At 34.9% G+C, this 19,745-nt stretch overlaps 1 protein-coding gene and 1 long non-coding RNA gene across 3 annotated transcripts; both read right to left on the reverse strand.

The window, feature by feature from the left end:
• Positions 1 to 12,736: 12,736 nt before the first annotated feature.
• LOC149926347 (uncharacterized) lies at positions 12,737 to 13,876 on the reverse strand. 2 transcript variants are annotated; one of them, XM_090159315.1, is made up of 5 exons: positions 13,832 to 13,876; positions 13,641 to 13,773; positions 13,531 to 13,577; positions 13,256 to 13,458; positions 12,737 to 13,191 (listed from the first exon to the last, which is right to left on the reverse strand). In XM_090159315.1, exons 2-5 carry the CDS (start codon positions 13,658 to 13,660, stop codon positions 13,093 to 13,095), a joined length of 369 nt encoding a protein of 122 aa, XP_090015441.1. In that variant the 5' UTR covers positions 13,661 to 13,773; positions 13,832 to 13,876; the 3' UTR covers positions 12,737 to 13,092. The 2 variants fall into 2 exon arrangements, with proteins under 2 accessions (XP_090015441.1, XP_090015440.1); XM_090159314.1 differs by having other exon boundaries at positions 12,737 to 13,458.
• Positions 13,877 to 16,695: 2,819 nt separating this feature from the next.
• On the reverse strand, positions 16,696 to 17,627 carry LOC149926348 (uncharacterized). The gene is made up of 3 exons (XR_016473930.1): positions 17,510 to 17,627; positions 17,226 to 17,406; positions 16,696 to 16,816 (listed from the first exon to the last, which is right to left on the reverse strand). It is a non-coding gene; the product is annotated as an uncharacterized LOC149926348 (long non-coding RNA).
• Between the last annotated feature and the right edge of the window lie 2,118 nt (positions 17,628 to 19,745).

Here is a 19,745-nt window from a genome sequence, read left to right on the forward strand (position 1 = left end):
CGCCAATCTGCATTGTTTTTTTCAGTATGTAGCCGTCCTTCCAGGCTTTCTGTGTTTTTTAAAATTAGTAAAATCGCCGTATGTAACCATGCACTGCATAATTTACCCCCCCCCCGAAAAAGGTTTAGTCGTGGTTTAGTTTATTTTGTATACAGAAATATGTATAACAAATTATCTTTGGTTTACGTAATAAATGACGAGGTACCATTATTTGCATTAATTGTGACAGTATGTACTTCGTTGTTAGAAACATCAGGAACTTCGTCTTTTAGTACTTGGCTCGAAGTTGGTGACGAAATGGCTGACGAAATATACGGCAACTCACTGTCGCTTGAACCACTCGATGATGGTAAAAGATTTCTTTGCGTTGAACTTTCTGTCATTCCAGAAAACAAAAATCTTAACTAATTTATATCATTTTCTGGTCAAATGTAAACTTTCGTTTTTCCCCAAGTTTCGTTAAAAACTTTCCCTGTAAGAAGCTCGTTTATTTTCGGGTTTATCAAATCGGTACCACGCGCACGTAATATTGCAAACCGTAATGACAATAGAAACATTTTGTTACAACACAAACCCCAAATATGAAATTGTAGGCTTAAATCATTCTCCGACCAGCTCTCATTTGCCAGGCACAAAACGTTATACGGTTTATACCATTTTTCTCGAGCTATTCCTTACACAGTGGGTAGGGAGGGCGGCAACAGAAACGCTACGGGTGGGGGGACAAGAGGTCGAGTTAAGAATGTGTTAGGACAGTGGGTCAGCAGATAAAGAATGTTCTTTCTACTGAAGGTCACATCACGCTTCTCGGAAGAAGAAGAAAAGAGACGAGAGCAGCTGCTGCAATATAGCTATTTTACCGTTGTTTCCCACCTCCAAAATATACAAGCCTATCCACTGCGTCTTCAAACGCTTTCGGCCAAAAAATGCCAATTTCTCTTTTCCCAAGAAAAGGAAGACATTTTGATAATTTTACTTAATGCATCTGTGACAAAGATATTTTTCTACAATCCATAACGTGTTTTTATGTATGCAGGTGCTTACTTCACGGGGCCACTTAGCCACTATGCATTTAAAAGGGAAGAGTAAGGAATGGAATTTTTTGGTCTTTTGGGACCGATTTAACTGCTGTTATCAACTTTTGGTTCCTAAAACTGTCAGCTTCAAATATTTTACAACGTAAAAGTCGCAGAAAATATTCCGCAAAATCACAGCAGTATATCGTTTAAATTAAATTACTCAGTTACTTCGTTATACGGTTAATATGTATCGTCAATTCACTTAAATAGTTATCGTGATTCTTATTATTTTATCGGGATATTACACGTGTGCTAAATATATATTAGAATATTTCGAAGTTATTGTCGTATGCCGACACTTTGCATAGATATAGATTTACCGATGACCTAACTATATTAGAAATTCACCATAGAAGAATACAAGGGTCAACATCCCCTATTTCCTCCTCAATACAAATATATAATATAAGGGTTAAGCCCGTAACTGCACACACGAGAAGGTCTTAGTACCGTAAGTGTTAGCTAATTGGGCCCATGGCGTCGCCTTTTGTTGGGCCATGATGAGAGCGTTTGTTTGCTATATGTGAGGCAGTCACGATGGCTGTCTCACTGGCCAAACGTTGTTTCGAAAAGCGCACTTTTGTCCCGGTCTGGTTAGTTTCATAGGCCGCTGTAGTGCTTAAGGCGGAGCAGCGGGGTACAAATACATAGACTTATGTATACCTATCCCACTGTCTTCACCAATTATTGCATGGTGGTCGTTATTCCGCAGACATCTTTTACGCTCGGGCGACCGTTGAATTCCAACGTTAAGATAATGATGTAAAAATTTTAGCCAGAGATTCCAACAGTAGTCCGGTTTCGCCCTTTTGGGGCTCATCAGTAATGTGTAGGAACTCTGGTTATACTCGGAAATCTGCCGATATCAGTAAAACTAATAAACAAATATATAGGGCACTCTGAATTGCAATGGACTGTTCATATAAGGGCACTCTTGAATGTTTATAAGACGATAGTGTATGGAATAGACGAACAATGGCAACTCGACCTGGCAGACCTGCAAGACATAAAACGTCACAATAACGGTTTCCGATATGTTTTATGTTGTATTGATGTATTTAGTAAATACGCTTTTGCGGTGGCTTCAAAAGACAAGAAAGGGACCACGATGGTTACGCCGTTAAAAGCGATTTTAGGATCGTGTAGAAAACCAAAGATTGTTCAAACTGATCACGGAAATGAGTTTCTTTGTAAAGGGGTTTAACGAGAATTGAAATGTAGAGGAATCAAGATTTTCGCGACGCATTCTGAAGTAAAATCGGGTGTCATCGAACGTTTCAATCGCACTTTGAAATCACGCATAGATATATCGACGTTCTGCCGGATTTATTGGATTCTTATAGCAACAAATTCCATAGATCTATAAAATGTAAACCCGTTGAAGTAACAAGAGGAAATTCAAAACAGATACGGGATAATTTATATGGGAAAATAGATTTTTCTCCTCCTGTCAAGTTTCATTTTGAAATAGGCGATTTAGTTCGAATCAGCACAAATAAAAGAACTTTCGAAAAGGGTTATAAAGCTAACGTCACCGAGGAATTATTCCTAGTAGTAGAGCAAATACCGAGAAACCCACCGGTATATAAACTCGAAGATTTGAGTGTTCTTCCAAGAGGAAATACAAAAAATTGTGAAGGACCTCAACAACTGTATATTTAAAATATATAAAGTTTTAAAGAGGAGGACAAAACTTGACGGAACTAAAGAATTTCTCGTGCGTTGGCGTGGTTACAGCTCCGATTTAGATTCTTGGGTGCAAGAAATCGTTACACAATTGATAGTTTCTATATAACGCTCTCCTCGGACTCTTCCATGCACTATTTTAAAAATAACACTATAAGCAAGTTCAGAACGTATTTACTAGAACCGGTAAATCTCGATAGTGCTTACGAAGTTGGTCTAGCTGAAATAAGTTATCCGAGAACTTGGAATAACGTGAAAGAAGAGTGTGTAATTCGAATTTGGAAAACAATTTCGGACGAATCAAAAAGGTAAACTAAAAAGAAAAAACAAATGAAACAGGTTTTGACTAACCACGTCTCAGCGGAATAATGGATTTTGTAAATATCGTAATACCACCAGGGTATTATGAAGTTGAGGATTTACTAGAAATTCGGTCGGTTGACGATTTTGGTCAAAATATAAGCTCTAGAGTAAAGTTTCATTATAACAAACCAAATCGCAGGGTCGTGGTTACAATGGAGAGGATGAACCAAATACATTTCCCCCAAGAAATTTCCTCTATTTAAGGGTTAACGAGAAACCCCGGAGAAGATGTTCTGTTGACACCTCCATGACTGCGCCTTTTAGCTGGGACATGGACGCGTGTTTACATTCCCTGTTCATCTACTCGGACATCGTTTAAAGCTGATCGGTCGGTGCCTCTGACGTACCCCTTTTGCGAATTATAAGTATTCAAGGGAAAGACGGCGATATTGTTAAGGAGTTTTCGAGACCTCATTATATGCCTATAGACCTTAAGACAAACACGTAAAAACCATGTAAACTAAACAATTGAAACATCAGCTTCTACACTTTTAACATGTCTAACGACTAGATATTCTAGACTAGACTATAGTGTATATTTATCTGATCAGCAGGGCTTTTTATGTAATATTTGTTTTTAATTTTACGGAATATATTTTTATAGAGGTTGACAAATAAATGAAAATTATAAGTAATAAAATAATTTATAATAATAATCAGCTAGGCTAATACCCAAGGCACCACCCTAGGCACCACCCTAGGCCTAATTCACCAAGCTACTTTTGAAGCCCTTAATTCAGGTGGCCGGGTTACAATGTAATTTTACATAGTAGAAATTATGTTTAATTCAGAGAAAACGGCATGGTATTAGAAGATAAAACTTATTTTATACAAGACGTTTCGAGCCGAGGCTCTTCTTCAGTCGTTCGTTAGTTTTAATTTGATTTAAAATTTTACCACGCGCCATATTCAAGTTCTAATATCACGCGAGCAGAAGGTCAGCGTGTTAAAAAATAAACAAAAGTTTTACTGATTTTAACAATTTACGTGTGTAATAGAATCAATGTAACCGATAAATCCAAAGTATATGTAAGTCAGTGTGAATTATTAAAATATAAATATAAAATAAAATAAAATTTTAAATCACAATATTACCCCAATTAGTTACTTCTTGACATCCTTTATCTAAATTTAAATTACCTAGTTTACGAATATACAATCCTTCATAGAATTTTCTTTTGTACCAATTGGTTTCCCGTTTTAAAATTTTGTAATCATCCCATTTAATAGAGTGGTTTAACGTAGACCAAATATGTTTTGAAATTCCGTTATTCATATCGCCCTTAGCCACGCAGGATTTATGTTCACGTATCCTGTCTAAAATGGAACGTTTTGTTTCACCAATATACGTTTTTCCACATGAGCAAGGGATTTCATAAATAACGCCTCGAATGGCGGAATCTTCTATTTTAGGTTTTAAATGAGAAATTTGATTTTTTAGTATATTAGTGGTTTTTGATACTAAGTTTATTTTATAATTTTTCAAAATACGTTTAAGTTTCTCTGTGGTTTTAGGTATATAGGGTAAAACTAAAACCTCCTCTTTAGGTTTACTTTTCATATCAGAAGGCATGCTGATTAAGTTTCTGTCAAATATGGTTTCTATAAGTGTTTTTGGATAATCTGATTCAATTAACTGATTTTTAATTTTTAATTTATCCGCAATTGGGTTATCAGATATGGATTCAATATGGTGTTTTAAACCTTTTACGACTGATGTTTTTACATGGTTGGGGTGGTTTGAATTAAAGTTTAAAAAGGTTTTTGAATGAGTAGGCTTTTGGAATAATGAAAAGGTTAGTTTACCATTAACATTTTTAATAAATAGGTCTAAAAAAGGAATTTCGTGGTTAACTTCTAGTTCAAGAGTGAAGTGAATAGAGTTATGTAAATTATTTAAATCATTGTGAAAAGTCGTTAATGAATCCAAGTCTCCCTTCCATACAAAAAATATATCATCCATAAAACGAAGCCAGCAAGCCAAATGATTTTTGTCCATGTCCGACCCAAAAATGGTATCCTCTAGATTTTCCACGAAGAGATTTGCTATAACCGGTGATAATGGATTCCCCATTGCTAGGCCGTCTTTTTGTTTATAAATTTGGGAATTAAAGTCAAAATAAGTACTATTTAAACATAATTCCGAAAGCTTAAGAATTGTATTGATTTTAAGAGGAGATCTTTGTAATAAATTAGGGTCATTTCTCAATTTAGATTCCAATAATTTAAGGGCTTCATTTATAGGGATACTACCATACATATCGGTTATATCAAAACTCCCTAAGACGTCATTCTGGGATAAGACAGGGCAATGGGATTTTAGTTTTTTAATACAATCTTCAGAGTTTTTTAAACAAGAAATATTGTTTCCAATTAAAGGGGAAATTATATTACATAAAATTTTTCCCGTGTTGTACGTTGGGTTTCCATATGAAGCTACTATAGTTCGTAGTGGGTTATTCGGCTTATGAATTTTGGGTTTTCCATAAATATGAGGGGTCTGAACATTGTCATTATAGAATCTAAATCTCTCCTTTTCCGTAATTTCTTTTGATTTCACCGCTTGATTTATAATAATCCTAAGTTTCCTATCAATGTCCTGAGTACAGTCATTTTTTAGCTTTAAGTAATTGTTCTTATCTAAAGACTCAGCCATCTTGTGAACATAATCAAGTCTATCCATAACAACTACTTTTTTACCCTTATCCGCTTCTAAAACAATAATGTCCTTATTTTCTTTAAAGAATTTGAGAGCTGTTCTTTCAATTTTGGTTAGATTTGATGGAGTTAAGTTTTTCACTTGTTTCTCGTGTTTGAACGAATTTTTGATTAGACTCCTTATTTCCTGTTTATCTTGATCGGATTGTTTTGAAGTGCGTAAGAAATTTTCAGTTGTAGCATAGATATCATTGATATTGGGATTGGTTTGTGTTGGTTTGAAGTTAAGACCCTTTTCTAGTAGCGAAGTTTCGCCGGTTGTCAATTGTCGATTAGAAAGGTTGGTGATTATAGAAGGGTTAGATGGATGATCAATGTGATGTCTCGATTTCGGATTACTTGTAGCGTGTCTGAGGCACAGTTCGTTGAATTTTCGGATATGTTTAGATTTAGCTTCTTGGAACTCTTTAGAGTTAGAACGTGAGATAACGTCAAGTAAAATTGATAAAATCTGAGTATCAAGGGTGTTGGAGAGGCGGTTAGAGAGAAATTTAAATTCTTTTTGAAGGTCCGCTTTCTTTCGTCTTAGGGCTAGAATACTATCATGAAGGATGCTACTCTCCAGAGTATAAGTGTCGCGTTGAATTCTTACATTCCCACCCGACGTGGGTGTATAGGATGATCTAATTCGTAATCCATTAGGTATCAAATTCCATGACTTACATTTACTCAAGAAGGTTAGTTGATTCGATACTCTTGCCAAAGTATTGCCAACATGACGAGTCCGATAAAATGATGATACATGTCTCTGATCATGTATATAATCGTATATATTAAACTTATTATTTACCATGGTGAATATTAGTAGAAATTATGTTTAATTCAGAGAAAACGGCATGGTATTACACTTGTAATAAACTTGGTAGTTATACTCATTATCACAGACATCAAATGATTTATGTAACCATTTAAGACAAACAGTACAAAAAATGAAAGCACTTTAACACTTTGCAAAGATGATGTCCACAAAAAAAAGTGTTCGGGAAATTCGAAAATTTCCATAATAGTAGTAGGAAAGTGCCGGTTGCAAAACAAAGAAGCTGAAAGCTGAGATCTAGTAAATTCCGCGAGAGGCTGCGTGAGGCTGGGAGGCTAGTAAAGACTGCTGTGAGGTTAGACGAGGCTCCGAGAATGAGGGACGCATTGTAAGACTACCGCTGTAGTACTTCTCCCATCCCTTTTGATTGACGCACCCCGTTTCTGAACACCTGAAGAAAAGGAGAGGGGAACTTGATTGAAATGCGTACGATTCTCCGGTAAAACGGTATATATTTTTCCTTGCGAGGATAGAATTAACTATTAAGAATTGTGAGGCAGTTAGGGAGTTTAATTTGATAGCAATTTCAAAATTTTTTTAACATTTTAATTCAGGAGAAGTTAAAATAGCTGATTGTTAAGCCTGGGCTTCTCATTGAAACGATTCAGTATTTTATATGAACATAAATTGAATCAAATTATATGAAAGCTGTCAATATTTAAAAATGCTACGAAAACCTTGTGTTTATGGGCCATGTATTTCTGTGGAGCCTCCAAAATTTTAACTTAGTGACCTACGGTTCATTAAATTCCCATCACCAAAAACTGAACGTGAAAAATGTGAAAGGTGAGTTAAAGCTTGGGGACGTAAAGAATTAACAATATCAAATGTGAAGGGATCCACGTACATATGTAGTAAGCATTTTAACAACTTCATCGGACCTACATAAGAAAGGCCAGACCCAATTCCATTGAGAGAGGTTTTGACATCTGAGCTGCTATCATTATTTTTTGGTGATTCATCTATTTGCAATGAAAAGGTTATTTACTTTATTATCTGATCTTAAACTACTCGTTATATGATTTCAATTTTGCTTACAAGACTAAAGTTTTTTAGCAAAACAAATTTACCATATAAACACCATCGCATGGAAATGCAGTGGTGATAACCTTAACCAAAATGTTAAGTAAAATTTTAACTTAATACAATTATCAATGTTTGTAGGATGAAACTCCGAAACCCAAAAGACGAAAATTACGAGACGCAGGCAGTTATGTCTACAGAAAGTAGAAAATGGAATTAAGACTGATAGCCTTAATTTTTCTTCATTGTCTCCACCCACTGGCTGGTGCATGGAATTAAAATCCAACACCATAATTTTTAGCCAACAAAAAAATTAGTTTGTCGTGTTGCAGTGCTTTTTCTCCAATATTGAAAAACTAGATGTGAAATTTAAGCTCATGGGGTAGATATAGCAACAGAAAAACTATTACCACATTTTATCTTGGAATCTAATACGGATATTTACAAGTTCCTTTTGAAAATAACAACGAGTACAAAACTTGTCCAGGAAATGTTGACGAATATCTGGTTTCCATTTACAAGTCCCGTAATAAAAATAACCATAAAACTAAAAGTCGTAATTCAGAGCAGTTAGATGCTGTTTTCAGTAATAATTGTTATGGATTGATCCGGAAAGAGAAAGAAATGCCAAGCTTGCATCATTCACAGGCGAAGCTTAAGAGTTCTACGATTACGCCATCGTGCAAAAGCATTAACTAAGACTAAAGAAGGAAACGTGTTCGTAGAAAAACTGGCATTTAATAAGAGAAATACTAAGTCAAAAACCAAACTAGTACTAACTGAGAAATCTAAGAAGGAGATTTATGCCTTAAAACAACTATTTAAAGCTCGGCTTCAGAGTGAGAAAATAGGATCCTTCATGACAATTTTTTTAAACAGCAAATCAAAGCTCTGGAACGCCCTAAGTTGGGATACCAAATTTTTAAATGGTGCTCGTACATCAAAAACAAGTCGAAATCGACTTATGCGTTCTTAAAAAAGTCTGGAATAATTTTGTTACCAAGTGTGAGAACACATTAATAACCTCCCAGAAAAAGATAAATACAACGTACTCTCATTGGATGAAATGATTTGGTTTGCCATAAAAATACTGGGCGTTTCACAGGTCTGAAAGATATCAGTGAGCACCATAATGCTTTAGATGAAATGGAGCGTGAGTTAGTACTTTTCATCTTGCGAAGGCCCAATAAAAAACCTTATAAAGACGTGAATGATGAAAGGCCGAAAGTAAGATCTAAAGTGCCATAGAAAATTTGTTCTTTTGTAAAATAATATACTAATACTTTTAGTGGCTGGAAGGTGACTTCATACAGTATTTGGATGAGTGGAAAGCGGAGATAGCTAATAGCCCTGAGAAATTCACTAAAACTGAGAGACCGTATGCTCTTGAGTAAGGAGACAATAGAGGGATTAAGAATGACTGGTAAAAAAAAGTTGCATTACTATAAATATAAGCTTTTACTTAAATTTAAATTTTGCTACCGCCCTTTCAACGGTAGCTGTCGTGAAATTTCTACTGAAGAAAAATGCCAGTTTAGTCTTGACCCAACATCTAAACCAGAACCCACTTGAACAACCTTTTGGAAAGCACCGCGCCGCTGGTGTTGGAAATGCTAACCCCTCAGTTTGGTTATTCCAATCAAATATTGATAAACTAAATTCTTTTTTGGAGCTTGCATTAGACGCCGTTAATGGAAACACTAAAATAATAGATAAATAAGTTTAAAAGGAATTATTTTTAAATCATAGTCAATAAAAATATCATGGTCCGTATAAAGCTGAAATCATTGGTTTCTGGTATTTGTAGCGTAGGAAATGTAGTTGAACTAGCAATAACACTGTTACTGTAATTTATCACTTTGGTTTCAGGTACATGTAGTGTAGGAACTGTGGTTGAGATAGCATTAGCGATGGAAAGACTGTTAGTTTTATTGATCACTTTATCTCTTTTGATTACTTTTGAAGGAATTTCAGATGGTATGGATTTTATCCTACTCAAAGCCATTTCAGTTTTAGACATTCCCTTTTTTGATGATGCTCCTGACTTATTGACCTCTTGTGGTGTTATTGATTTCTTCATTTGAGTTGATAGTATTTTTTCTCTAAGTAGTATTGCTTTTTTCTTTTGAAGTTGAATTGCCCGTTTCTTGATTTGAAGTTTTTTCTTTCAATGCTTTTCTTAAAGCTTTCTGTGCCTTTAGTGTTCTAATAAATCTCTGACCAAACATTTACCCCTGGTGTTTAAAAAGGTGTCAAGAACCACTACCAGCCATTTTTCCTCGTTATCTTGGCATATAGATTTCCAAAAATCACGAATACTACTAATTTGCATGATATGTCTCATGGCATTAGTTTTTAAGTCTTCGTTTCTATCGTATAGAAAGGGTCAGACTTTCTTGATTTCAACAATTAATTAGTTATTAACATCCTTCACTTTAATTAATCCTCCTCCTTACAACTTACTAACCCAATCTTCAGCATCAATATCCTGGCTTAATTACCTCTTCCTTAAACTGGTCCTTAACGATGTTTTTTAATGTATCTTCTGGGCATTTCTTCCTAATTAGTTGCCTAGCTGTATATCCAGCGACATGTCTAAGTACATCTAGATTTTTTTGGGTTGATACATTGCAGTTAGTTAGATCAGAAAGCGGGCTCCTGTATTCAGTGATTTGGTTGTTTTCTATCTCTTTTAAGTCTCTAGCTATTTTTTCACTGTGTTTCAAGGTACTAGTGTGAACACCAACCTCTAGTTTTAACATAAAGAAAGTCATGAATATTTCCAGAAATTTTGATACTAAATTCTTTTGAATGAAGTCGTTTATATCACAAATTCTTATTACGTTTTAGTATGTTTTTCAGGATCCCATTTTTCTTTCTTCTAAGCAAATTTAGCAAAATTCCGTATAAAACGTGTCTCTGGTGAGTTTAGATATTACGTTGCAGCTAATTTCCAAAATATATCAACAATTTTTTTCGCTTAGATCTTGAACTTCTAGCTCTTCATTTATTTTTAATTTATCCAGAAACTCGCTTACAGCTTCGTTGTACATTTTAAACATTGTCCTCTTTTCAAAACGATCTTCAATACTTTTATTAACTTCATAGCTCCTAAATTGAAAGGCAATCTTAAAATCAGTAAGTTTATAATGAGACATAATTTTTATATAATTTTACATTTTGATATATACGCCTCTGATGACATTGTTCCCTTAATTAATATCACAATACTTTTCAATACATTTAATTAAACATTCCTTCTTGATACAACAAGAGGTCGATCAACCAAACCAAACCAAACCTTTATCCTCTTTGGCTTTTTTCAAATTTTAAATCGTTATTGACGTTGGATACGTCATACCGGAAACACCTCCGTGAGGGAGAGTTTCTTCGAGAGTCGGTCGCGAGGGGGCTATGGGGAGGGGTACTCAACGCCTGAATAAGGTAGACGGGAGAGAGGGTCGGCCAGTTTATTTACTCTCCCGGGGCGGTAAATAACTTTGAAATCGAACCCCTGCAATGCGAGGGACCATCGAGCGAGACGACCGTGGGGGGTCTTTGAGAGAAAATAGCCATTGAAGGGCGGCATGGTCAGTTAGTTCCGGGCGCTTTTAGTAACGTATTTTCCCCAATTCAGAAACGTACTTTTCCGTTCAAAGCGCCATCTGTGTTCGAAAATTTCCTCAGTTTAAAAAAACGAGAAAAATGAACGGGAATGGCACGAAATTTGAATAGAAACCCGAGTTTTAATGGTATAACCTTGAAATTTAAATAAAAACTAGAAATTTGAATTCATTAAAGAAAAAATTTATTTTAACAAAACCAATTCTCAAAAGTTTATCACAGACAGTATTAATCTCGGGAAATTTTCATTTTTTGAGTGACTCACTAGGTTGCCATTTATAACACTCTTTGTTAATGTGTTCTTTTGTAAATAACAAATAGTTGCAGGTGTTGGGGTCGATAGTAAATTTCTATGATCAGTTTTTATCAAATTTAAATTGGAAAATATTCTTTCGACATTTGCACTGGAATGAGGTAGAGAAATTAAGGCTTTCGCAAAACGGGATATAGTTGGAAACATATTTTAATGTCCTCATAATCTGGGAGCATTCTCCACTCACTATTTAAAATTTCTAACTCATTTGGTTTAATTATATTGGGAACAAGTTTTGCCAAAGGAACTGAGTGGTTCGCCTAAAGCTTTATTTCATTTTTTTTATTTTGTATATTGAATTTGGAATTCCAAAAGTAAGATTTGCGTGTAATTCTCCGAATGTTAGGGAAGGTTCGCTGTTTTTAAAGTTCATTTTGGACCTGTACATGTTTCAATTTAACTTCTTAAGTTTATTATTCATTACTCTCACTGAACGGTTCGCCTAAAGCTTTATTTCATTTTGTTATATTTTATATATTGGATTTGGAATTCCATAAGTAAGATTTGCGTTGAATTCTCCGAATGTTAGGGAAGGTTCGCTGTTTTTAAAGTTCATTTTGGACCTGTACATGTTTCAATTTAACTTTTTAAGTTTATTATTCATTACTCTCACTGAACGGTTCGCCTAAAGCTTTATTTCATTTTGTTATATTTTATATATTGGATTTGTAATTCCAAAAGTAAGATTTGCGTTGAATTCTCCGAATGTTAGGGAAGGTTCGCTGTTTTTAAAGTTCATTTTGGACCTGTACATGTTTCAATTTAACTTTTTAAGTTAATTATTCATTACTCTCACTGAACGGTTCGCCTAAAGCTTTATTTATACTGTGATATTTTATATAGTTAAATTGTAATTCCAAAAGTAAGATTTGGATAAATATTAAAATTAAGCTTCGAGAAACAGTAATTTCTAGAGTACATTTTTCATCCGATAGTCTTAATTTCTTTTAAGGAATAGTATTAAATGGCTTAGTTTTATTTTGCTTCTGATTTTAAAATTAATTTTATTGTTTTTTTACATTTGTATAAGGAAGGTTATTTAATTTTTTAATTGTTTAGTTCGAAATTTATTTTGTTATATAAAAATTAAATAACTATAGAAGTTTTGTAATTTATATGTTAACTGCTAATACTTGCAGAGTTCGTGTTATTACAATCAAATTGTACACTTGTTGCTGGATTTTTTTCATTATCTTGTATTTTAATGTTTTGAATAAAATTTTAATATGAAGTTTGGCTTTTTAAATATTTTGTTGAAGAATACGATATCCAATGAACGTCCTAGTTTCATCCCTATTGAGCCATGATTGAACCAAATTAAAGGCCTAAAGACATCTCTAGGTTTTATAGAAAGACATCCAGGGGACGACCGCTGTAATTGCCGTTGGATGTCCGAAAACACGTCCCCGGGACGTACTACGGCTATAGACAAACCGGACATTTGGACGTCCTTTAACGTCCAACCGACGTCAACCCTGGATTATGGGATGTCCTACGGACGAAGGCAAGATCCGAGTGTGACGTCTATCGGATGTCCATAGGACGTGTTTGTGTTTGCTGGGGTACCACTAGGTGATCCAGAGATTCGATAAATATCTTTACTTTAGGTTCATCATTTAATAAAATTTTGACCTTTTGCCAATATTTTGCATGCGATATTCCAGTTAAGTTCTTGGAAATTGTAGGATTCCAGAACATGATATCTGCAACAGACATCTGCGAGATCCAAGAATATACAGATTTATATTCTACTGTATGATATGATCGTGCAGCGTTGTTAATATTCTGAAGGCATTCATTGAAGAAGTCTTTCGCAGTTGGCTCAAATTTTATTGCTGAAACATTAAGTGAAAAAATGTTTTAATAACTTGAAATTTAATTTAATTTCATAGAAAATTCTTAATTACTTGTTAAGGTAAGGTTTACGACTTTATTCGGTCTTGGGTTTTTCACCCTGAAGTTAAAATTTGAAATTTTGAATTACAATATCAATAAATTAATAACTCGGCTTACTTACTTAGCATTTTCTGCCTCCATGGCATTTTATCTTGCAAGACATTCTTTACAAGTTGTAGGAACTGATGCAGGTTGGATATCTTGTCCATTAGCGACATTTCCAATATGATCAGCCAGGAAGAATGATTCATACTCTAAATCATATTAATTATATTTAGTATCATTTCATCATCGAATTTGATATACATTTACCATTACACATTTGATCACGAACCAATGTTATAGGTTCATTATCCTCAACCTCAACTGATGATAATGATGACATTGAATCTGAAACAATTGATATGTTAATAAATTACCTTAGATATATATTATTTAAAAACTTGGTACATACCATTAAATAAGCATGCAAAGTCATCCTCAATGGAAACTAATGTTTATTATCACAATGATTCACAATCACAATCGATCAATGATGTTTTTGGAAATAAATAAAAAGCACGTGCTACAGAGTTAAGTCCCTGAAGTGAATATGGTGTATGCTTCATTATTCCTTAAGTCTATGGTTCGCCCCACTATTTTTGAAACACTGACGCCATCTAGCGGTGAGACTTATCAGGATTTAAAAAATCGCGCGGGATGTCCTTGTGAAACCTTCCTTAGTCTATGATTTTATGAACAAAGGGAGAAAAGTAGATTTGTAAAGGAGTGTGCCGTCGTGTAGTGAAAAAGCGCGTACGTCACGCCGAGTACCACGACTGTTTGTTTAAACGCGTTGTAACAATCGCGGAAATGACGATAATTGTGAGCAACAAACTGTCTACAATAAAAGGTACATTCTAGATGATGAGATAAGCACACTTACCCATGGTCAATATTTTTATGACAAATTTTTTGTGTATTTCTTATACATGCAATCGGAAATGTTTAAGATCAGTTAATATTTTTTATATCTTAGAAAATATTTTAAATAATTGAAATACAAGTAAATACAGTATCCTCCTCAAGTTTTACTAGAATCACCTTGTAATTGAACGTTACAGTTTCGGTTGATACTCTGTATAACACCAAATTATTATCTTGGGAGTGGGTGAAATGCACGTGTCTTTGTGTTTGAGAAGATTAGCTATGAAGTACGATTTTCCCAACTGAGTTGCACCCGCTACGAGACCATTGAAAGGATGTGGCAAATTGAAATCGATTTTACGAGACGTTTTTAAAATAATATCCCATATTATAGAATTAAGAATGAAAATTAAAGTTCAGTCACGCAGAATTAACTATAACGATTGGTATAAGCCAAATTATACAATTGTCATACTTATGATAATTACTTTAGGTACGATAAAATTCTTGTGACGAACATGTTTAAAACAATTAGAAAAAGCCTACTTGTAATAAGTGTCTTTTCCGAAGAAGTAGATTTTGGCATGCCTCATTAGCAATGCAACTTTCCCATACATATTTTCTGACAAAGAAATGCCACTGGCAACTGTTAGGTTTCCAGAATATACGTCTCGAAATGAGGGCTGACTTGCCCAAGATCCCTGGATAATTAAAAAAAATATTATTACATCTATTATTTTAGATTAAAAATGAAATAGTAAAAGGGTCATTTTTATGACGCTTTCCATCACTGCCAGAAAAATGTATCATAACGGCAGTAACAATTAATTTACTACTGTCATTGAATCATTCACCGAGTAGTTTGTTAGTTCTGATGGAGTCTGAAAAAATGAAATACACCAAAGAAAAATAAGAAATAAAAATAGAGGCCTAAATAAAATTAGTCATAAACATACCTTTTCAATAGGCTCTATAATCAAAGAACTCAATTCAGACTCAATTTCTTTAATATCCTCATGTTCTTCATCATCCTCTTTAAAAAAATGCAAATTAAGTTACGTATATTACTCAATTTTAATTTTATTTTCTTCGTGCTTCAAAATATGGATCTTCTTCGTCAGTTCTAAATTATATCAAACGAAATGTTAAAATTAAAGAAAAACAAATATTCAAATATGACACCAAAATGTTTTTAGTTCGTCACAAGCACTATGCGAAAGTTTTGCAAATCCCGATGTCTGACGTTACTGAAGTGTGCGCTCGTTATACTTTTAATAGTGACCTCTCGTATTTTATAGAAACCACTATTTATAATTTAAATCAAAGATAACGTACTCTATTTTTACAAAACCTCCAGCCACTTCATTTTCTTCCTCACTAGCCATCCTATATTTTCATCTTTCATTTCATTCTCACTGCTATCTATGGGGCGCCAACCCGGAAAAAACTAAATAGCATTTCTAGGAATATTTTCAAACTACCTATCAATTTTAAAAAATCCTATATATTTTAATAGACTTTCTATAGATATTTTAAAGCGTTTCATAGTTAATTTAAGAGAGACGTTTCCTATATATTTTACGGACATAGAATATTTTTCGGCAAAACGCGGGAGAGAATGCAGCGCTTGTAGTTTCCAATCGGAGAGTGTGAACACTGTTAAATCGAACTCTGATGGTACTTGTACCGTTGATGGGATGGTTCTTGTACCGTTGATGATAAGCCTTCACTGAAAGATCTAGTGTCCGAGTATGCAGTCTCCACTAAGCGATCTAGTTTACGGGTATCCACTGGAAAACCTGGTCTCCTAATACCTAATTGAACTCGTACGCTTAAGCTCTACGTTTTCTCGCCTCTAGAAAATTTAGGGTCTCGGCTCAAGTACCACCCCATTAACGGTACAAGAATCATCCCATCAACGGTACAAGTACCATAAGAGTTCGCCTTTACAGCGTTCACACTCAACTCTCCGATTGGAAACTACAAACGCTGCTTTCTCTCCCGCGTTTTGCCGAAAAATATTCCATGTCCGTAAAATATATAGGAAACGTCTCTCTTAAAATAACTAGGAAACGCTTTAAAATAATTGATAGGTAGTTTGAAAATATTCCTAGAGTTGGAAAATATTTCTAGCAATGTTAATTAGTTTTTCCGGTTTGGCGACCCATAGCTATCAGAAGTTTCATCCATACTATCATAAATGAGATATTAGAAAAGGGCGCTTAAAAATGTAAATTCATAATTTAACATACATTGGAGATTTAAATAAAATTATCAGCTTAGCAGGAGTGGTTGTTGGCCTTGATGTTATACAGTTTTGTTCTAGCCATTTTTCTGGAGTTGTTAATGGAGAATCCACAGTCAAGCCATATCTTAAATGAGAGACTGGTCCTACAAAATTTATAATTGAATAGAAATTTTTAAAACCTAAGACCATTTACACCTGTACTGCAATGAAAGTAGGCGTTGTTGTTAGACTAGTGTCGCCGCTACCCCAACGCCACCATCGTTATTTAGAGGCAACTCTCGTCCACAGGGGAATTCGGGCTGAAAAAACGCGTTCACTTCACGCTCCTCTCCCGACATTTTACTCGGTCGCCCTGCGAGTCGTGACCCGTTATTTATGAACCTTTCGCCTCCTAAAAATGGGGAGGTTGCGGCATGTTTGTGGATTACTATCGCGGATTTTCTCCACTTGGTGGTGTTTTGTAGCGGACACTCTGAAATCGGAGTTTTAACGTTGGCATTGTAGTCCAGGTGTAAATGGTCTTAGGTAAAACCGAGGAGAAAGGGCACTCACTTGTTGGTCGTGGCTTTTCATAAGTTCTGAATTAACTGACAGCTGCAACGGAGCTTGGCTGGGCATGGAAATGTAATATACTTGCGATTTTTTCTGAATTAGGGTATCTTTCTGGCCCAGGATGACAACCAGTATCTCTAGTTTCAACAGTAGCTTGTATGTAGTAGGTTGCACTTCATTGCTATATAAAAACATTTTGATCGTTAAACTACTAGAAGTTAATTTTATCAGCGTTGAAATAGCTTAGTTTTTTATTCAGGTGTAAAACAAATAAGTCTACTGACATTCAAGTCTTCCTTTCTGTTTGGAAATCCTTAGGGGCTTCATTTTCCAACTTGAAACCATGTTTCTCTCCTAAAAACATGTTTCAAATGTTTACAAGTAATAAACAGTTGCAACCAATAATATATCATATAATACTTTTATTTGGACTTTTAGCCATCCTTCTTTAATTCTTCATGTGCAACTTATAAGCTAAGCCTATTTGGTAGTTCTCAAAACAAAGTTTGTTTACTTTAATATGGAGAGAGATATAGACAGTATAATCGAGAGACTAAAACTTAACCTTTATTATATGGTAAACAATACACTGAAATATAAATACACATTCACTCCGTAAAATATTTTGTCTTGTTGACCATGTGATTAAGATAAGCCAATCAGGCAAAATTTCACCTTTTTGGTTGACGCCTCTAGTCTTATTTTGATATACAACCGACCTGTTTGTTTTTCACGCTGGTGACATTTATTAAGCCAAAACGCAACCACACCAGTGCCGTCACTTGCTTCAAATTAATTTTGAGTTCACGAATAAAAAGGGAGAAATTGGGGCTTCACACCGATGGAAACAGTTTTAGTAGCAAAAGCGTGTTCGAAAGAATACGACCAGTGTTTCCAGATCTATGGGGCCCCAAAATCCGTGTCGTGAATTAGAAACCCAAGCGACGTCATAGTTTACAAAGAAGATAGGTTGAATCTTGAACGAAAAGTACTGTTTCTTTGTAACAGCTCAATTTTCTACGGGATAAAGTAAAAATCAGGTACGTCGTCAGGTGTTTTCCATTACCAGATGGAGAAATGGGATTAAGCTTTTATTCCCTCTCAAGAAAATGTACTAAGTGCCAGGGAAAAAAGGACTATCTTTTGGAATAATTCGTTACGGGTAAAAACGTGGGTATTCTGAGCTAAATTACGGGTCCGAGAATATTCAATGGGAAAACTTTTGCTTAAATTTGTAAGCTATGGATCTCTAAAACCGGAGAGTGTTTTTTCCTTTCTTTCATCGAAAACATATCAATCACTTAGCATCACACGTGCGATTTCGGAAAAAATAATTATTTTATAGTAGCCTATATAAACCGGGGTATCCTTCCGCGTTATTTTCAATGGGAGATACTATTTTCAACGGTAAATTGCGCAACATGGGGATCTAACCCCACTGTAATGCGACACCTTACGCAGGTTATTCCAAGTCTCACTGACCATGTCAAAGTTAAGGTATACGTAAGCTTTCACCAATGAGAGTTTAGGAAAAGTAGGTAACCAAAAATGCATCATATTGTTATAGGCATACCGGTCAGTATGAAAAGGGATAGATGGTAACGTTGATGACGCATTCGGCCTTGACATGTTTACCTGTTTCATTTGCGCTGCGGTTTTCAACCATTAGCCAAGTCTGGTTTGCCATGTTAATTCCATGCACGGTAATATAAATTTAACTTGTTCCGTTTGCGGAAAGTCTTTTAAGCGAAATGACAATTTACTTCTTCAGAAGCGAAAGTTACACCCGGACGGTGTATTCGTAGTTAGAACAGTATCGCCCCAACCTGGACCTTCACATAGGGTAACCCCTCCTAATACGCCCGTAAAATGAGTTGTACCGGAAATCCCGCAATCTCGGAAAAAAATTAGAACCGACAATGGTAAATATTTGTTATTATTCGTTATAATTAAATTAATTAAAAAACGTCTTTAAGTTCAATTCCTCAACCATCAGTGGTTGTAAATGCGGATAAAGTTCATGCTACGGCATTTGATCAGATATCTTGGTCGCTTCCCCAATAATTTTATGAGTAGTGTTTAACCCATTTAGACCTTTCAAGTAACCCATTTTAGGTATTAATTTTCCAGAAGCGAAAGTTTGCTTCAACGATTCTACTTGACTAAGGGGTTGTTCGACGAGAAATCATTTTCGTTTCTTTGTTAGATTTAGGCACTCGTAAATTATGAATTTGCTGTTTGAATTCAATGGTGAACTCCAAATCAGTACCAGTCCTCAGATACCGGTAGTAAGTAACTACAGGCTTTTTTTTTACTTTTCCCCGCTTAAAGTGTGTCCACTTGCCCTCCAAAACGTTTGATGACATCTAACTCTGTATCTTTAATCATGCAAAAATGTCTCCACCGCAAGGGCTTATTGTGTCTGGTAGGGAAGTTTCATAAACATCTGAACCTTGACCAATTTCAACAACTTTCAAAATGCGTTTCAGTTCTTGATTGGGAAACAAAGCTCACCAGTTA

This window comes from Leiobunum rupestre, chromosome 9, assembly GCF_980474605.1.
Source record: "Leiobunum rupestre chromosome 9, qqLeiRupe1.1.hap1, whole genome shotgun sequence".
Classification (NCBI taxonomy): domain Eukaryota; kingdom Metazoa; phylum Arthropoda; class Arachnida; order Opiliones; family Sclerosomatidae; genus Leiobunum; species Leiobunum rupestre.

Excerpts from the sequence above, each read along its gene's own strand:
- LOC149926347 (XM_090159314.1), bottom strand. The coding sequence starts at position 13,660 with ATGGAGGCAGAAAATGCTAA. Across the intron at positions 13,578-13,640 it reads ATGGAGGCAGAAAATGCTAA|GGTGAAAAACCCAAGACCGA; the intron begins GTAAGTAAGCCG and ends TTTTAACTTCAG. Across the intron at positions 13,459-13,530 it reads CGTAAACCTTACCTTAACAA|CAATAAAATTTGAGCCAACT; the intron begins GTAATTAAGAAT and ends TTAATGTTTCAG.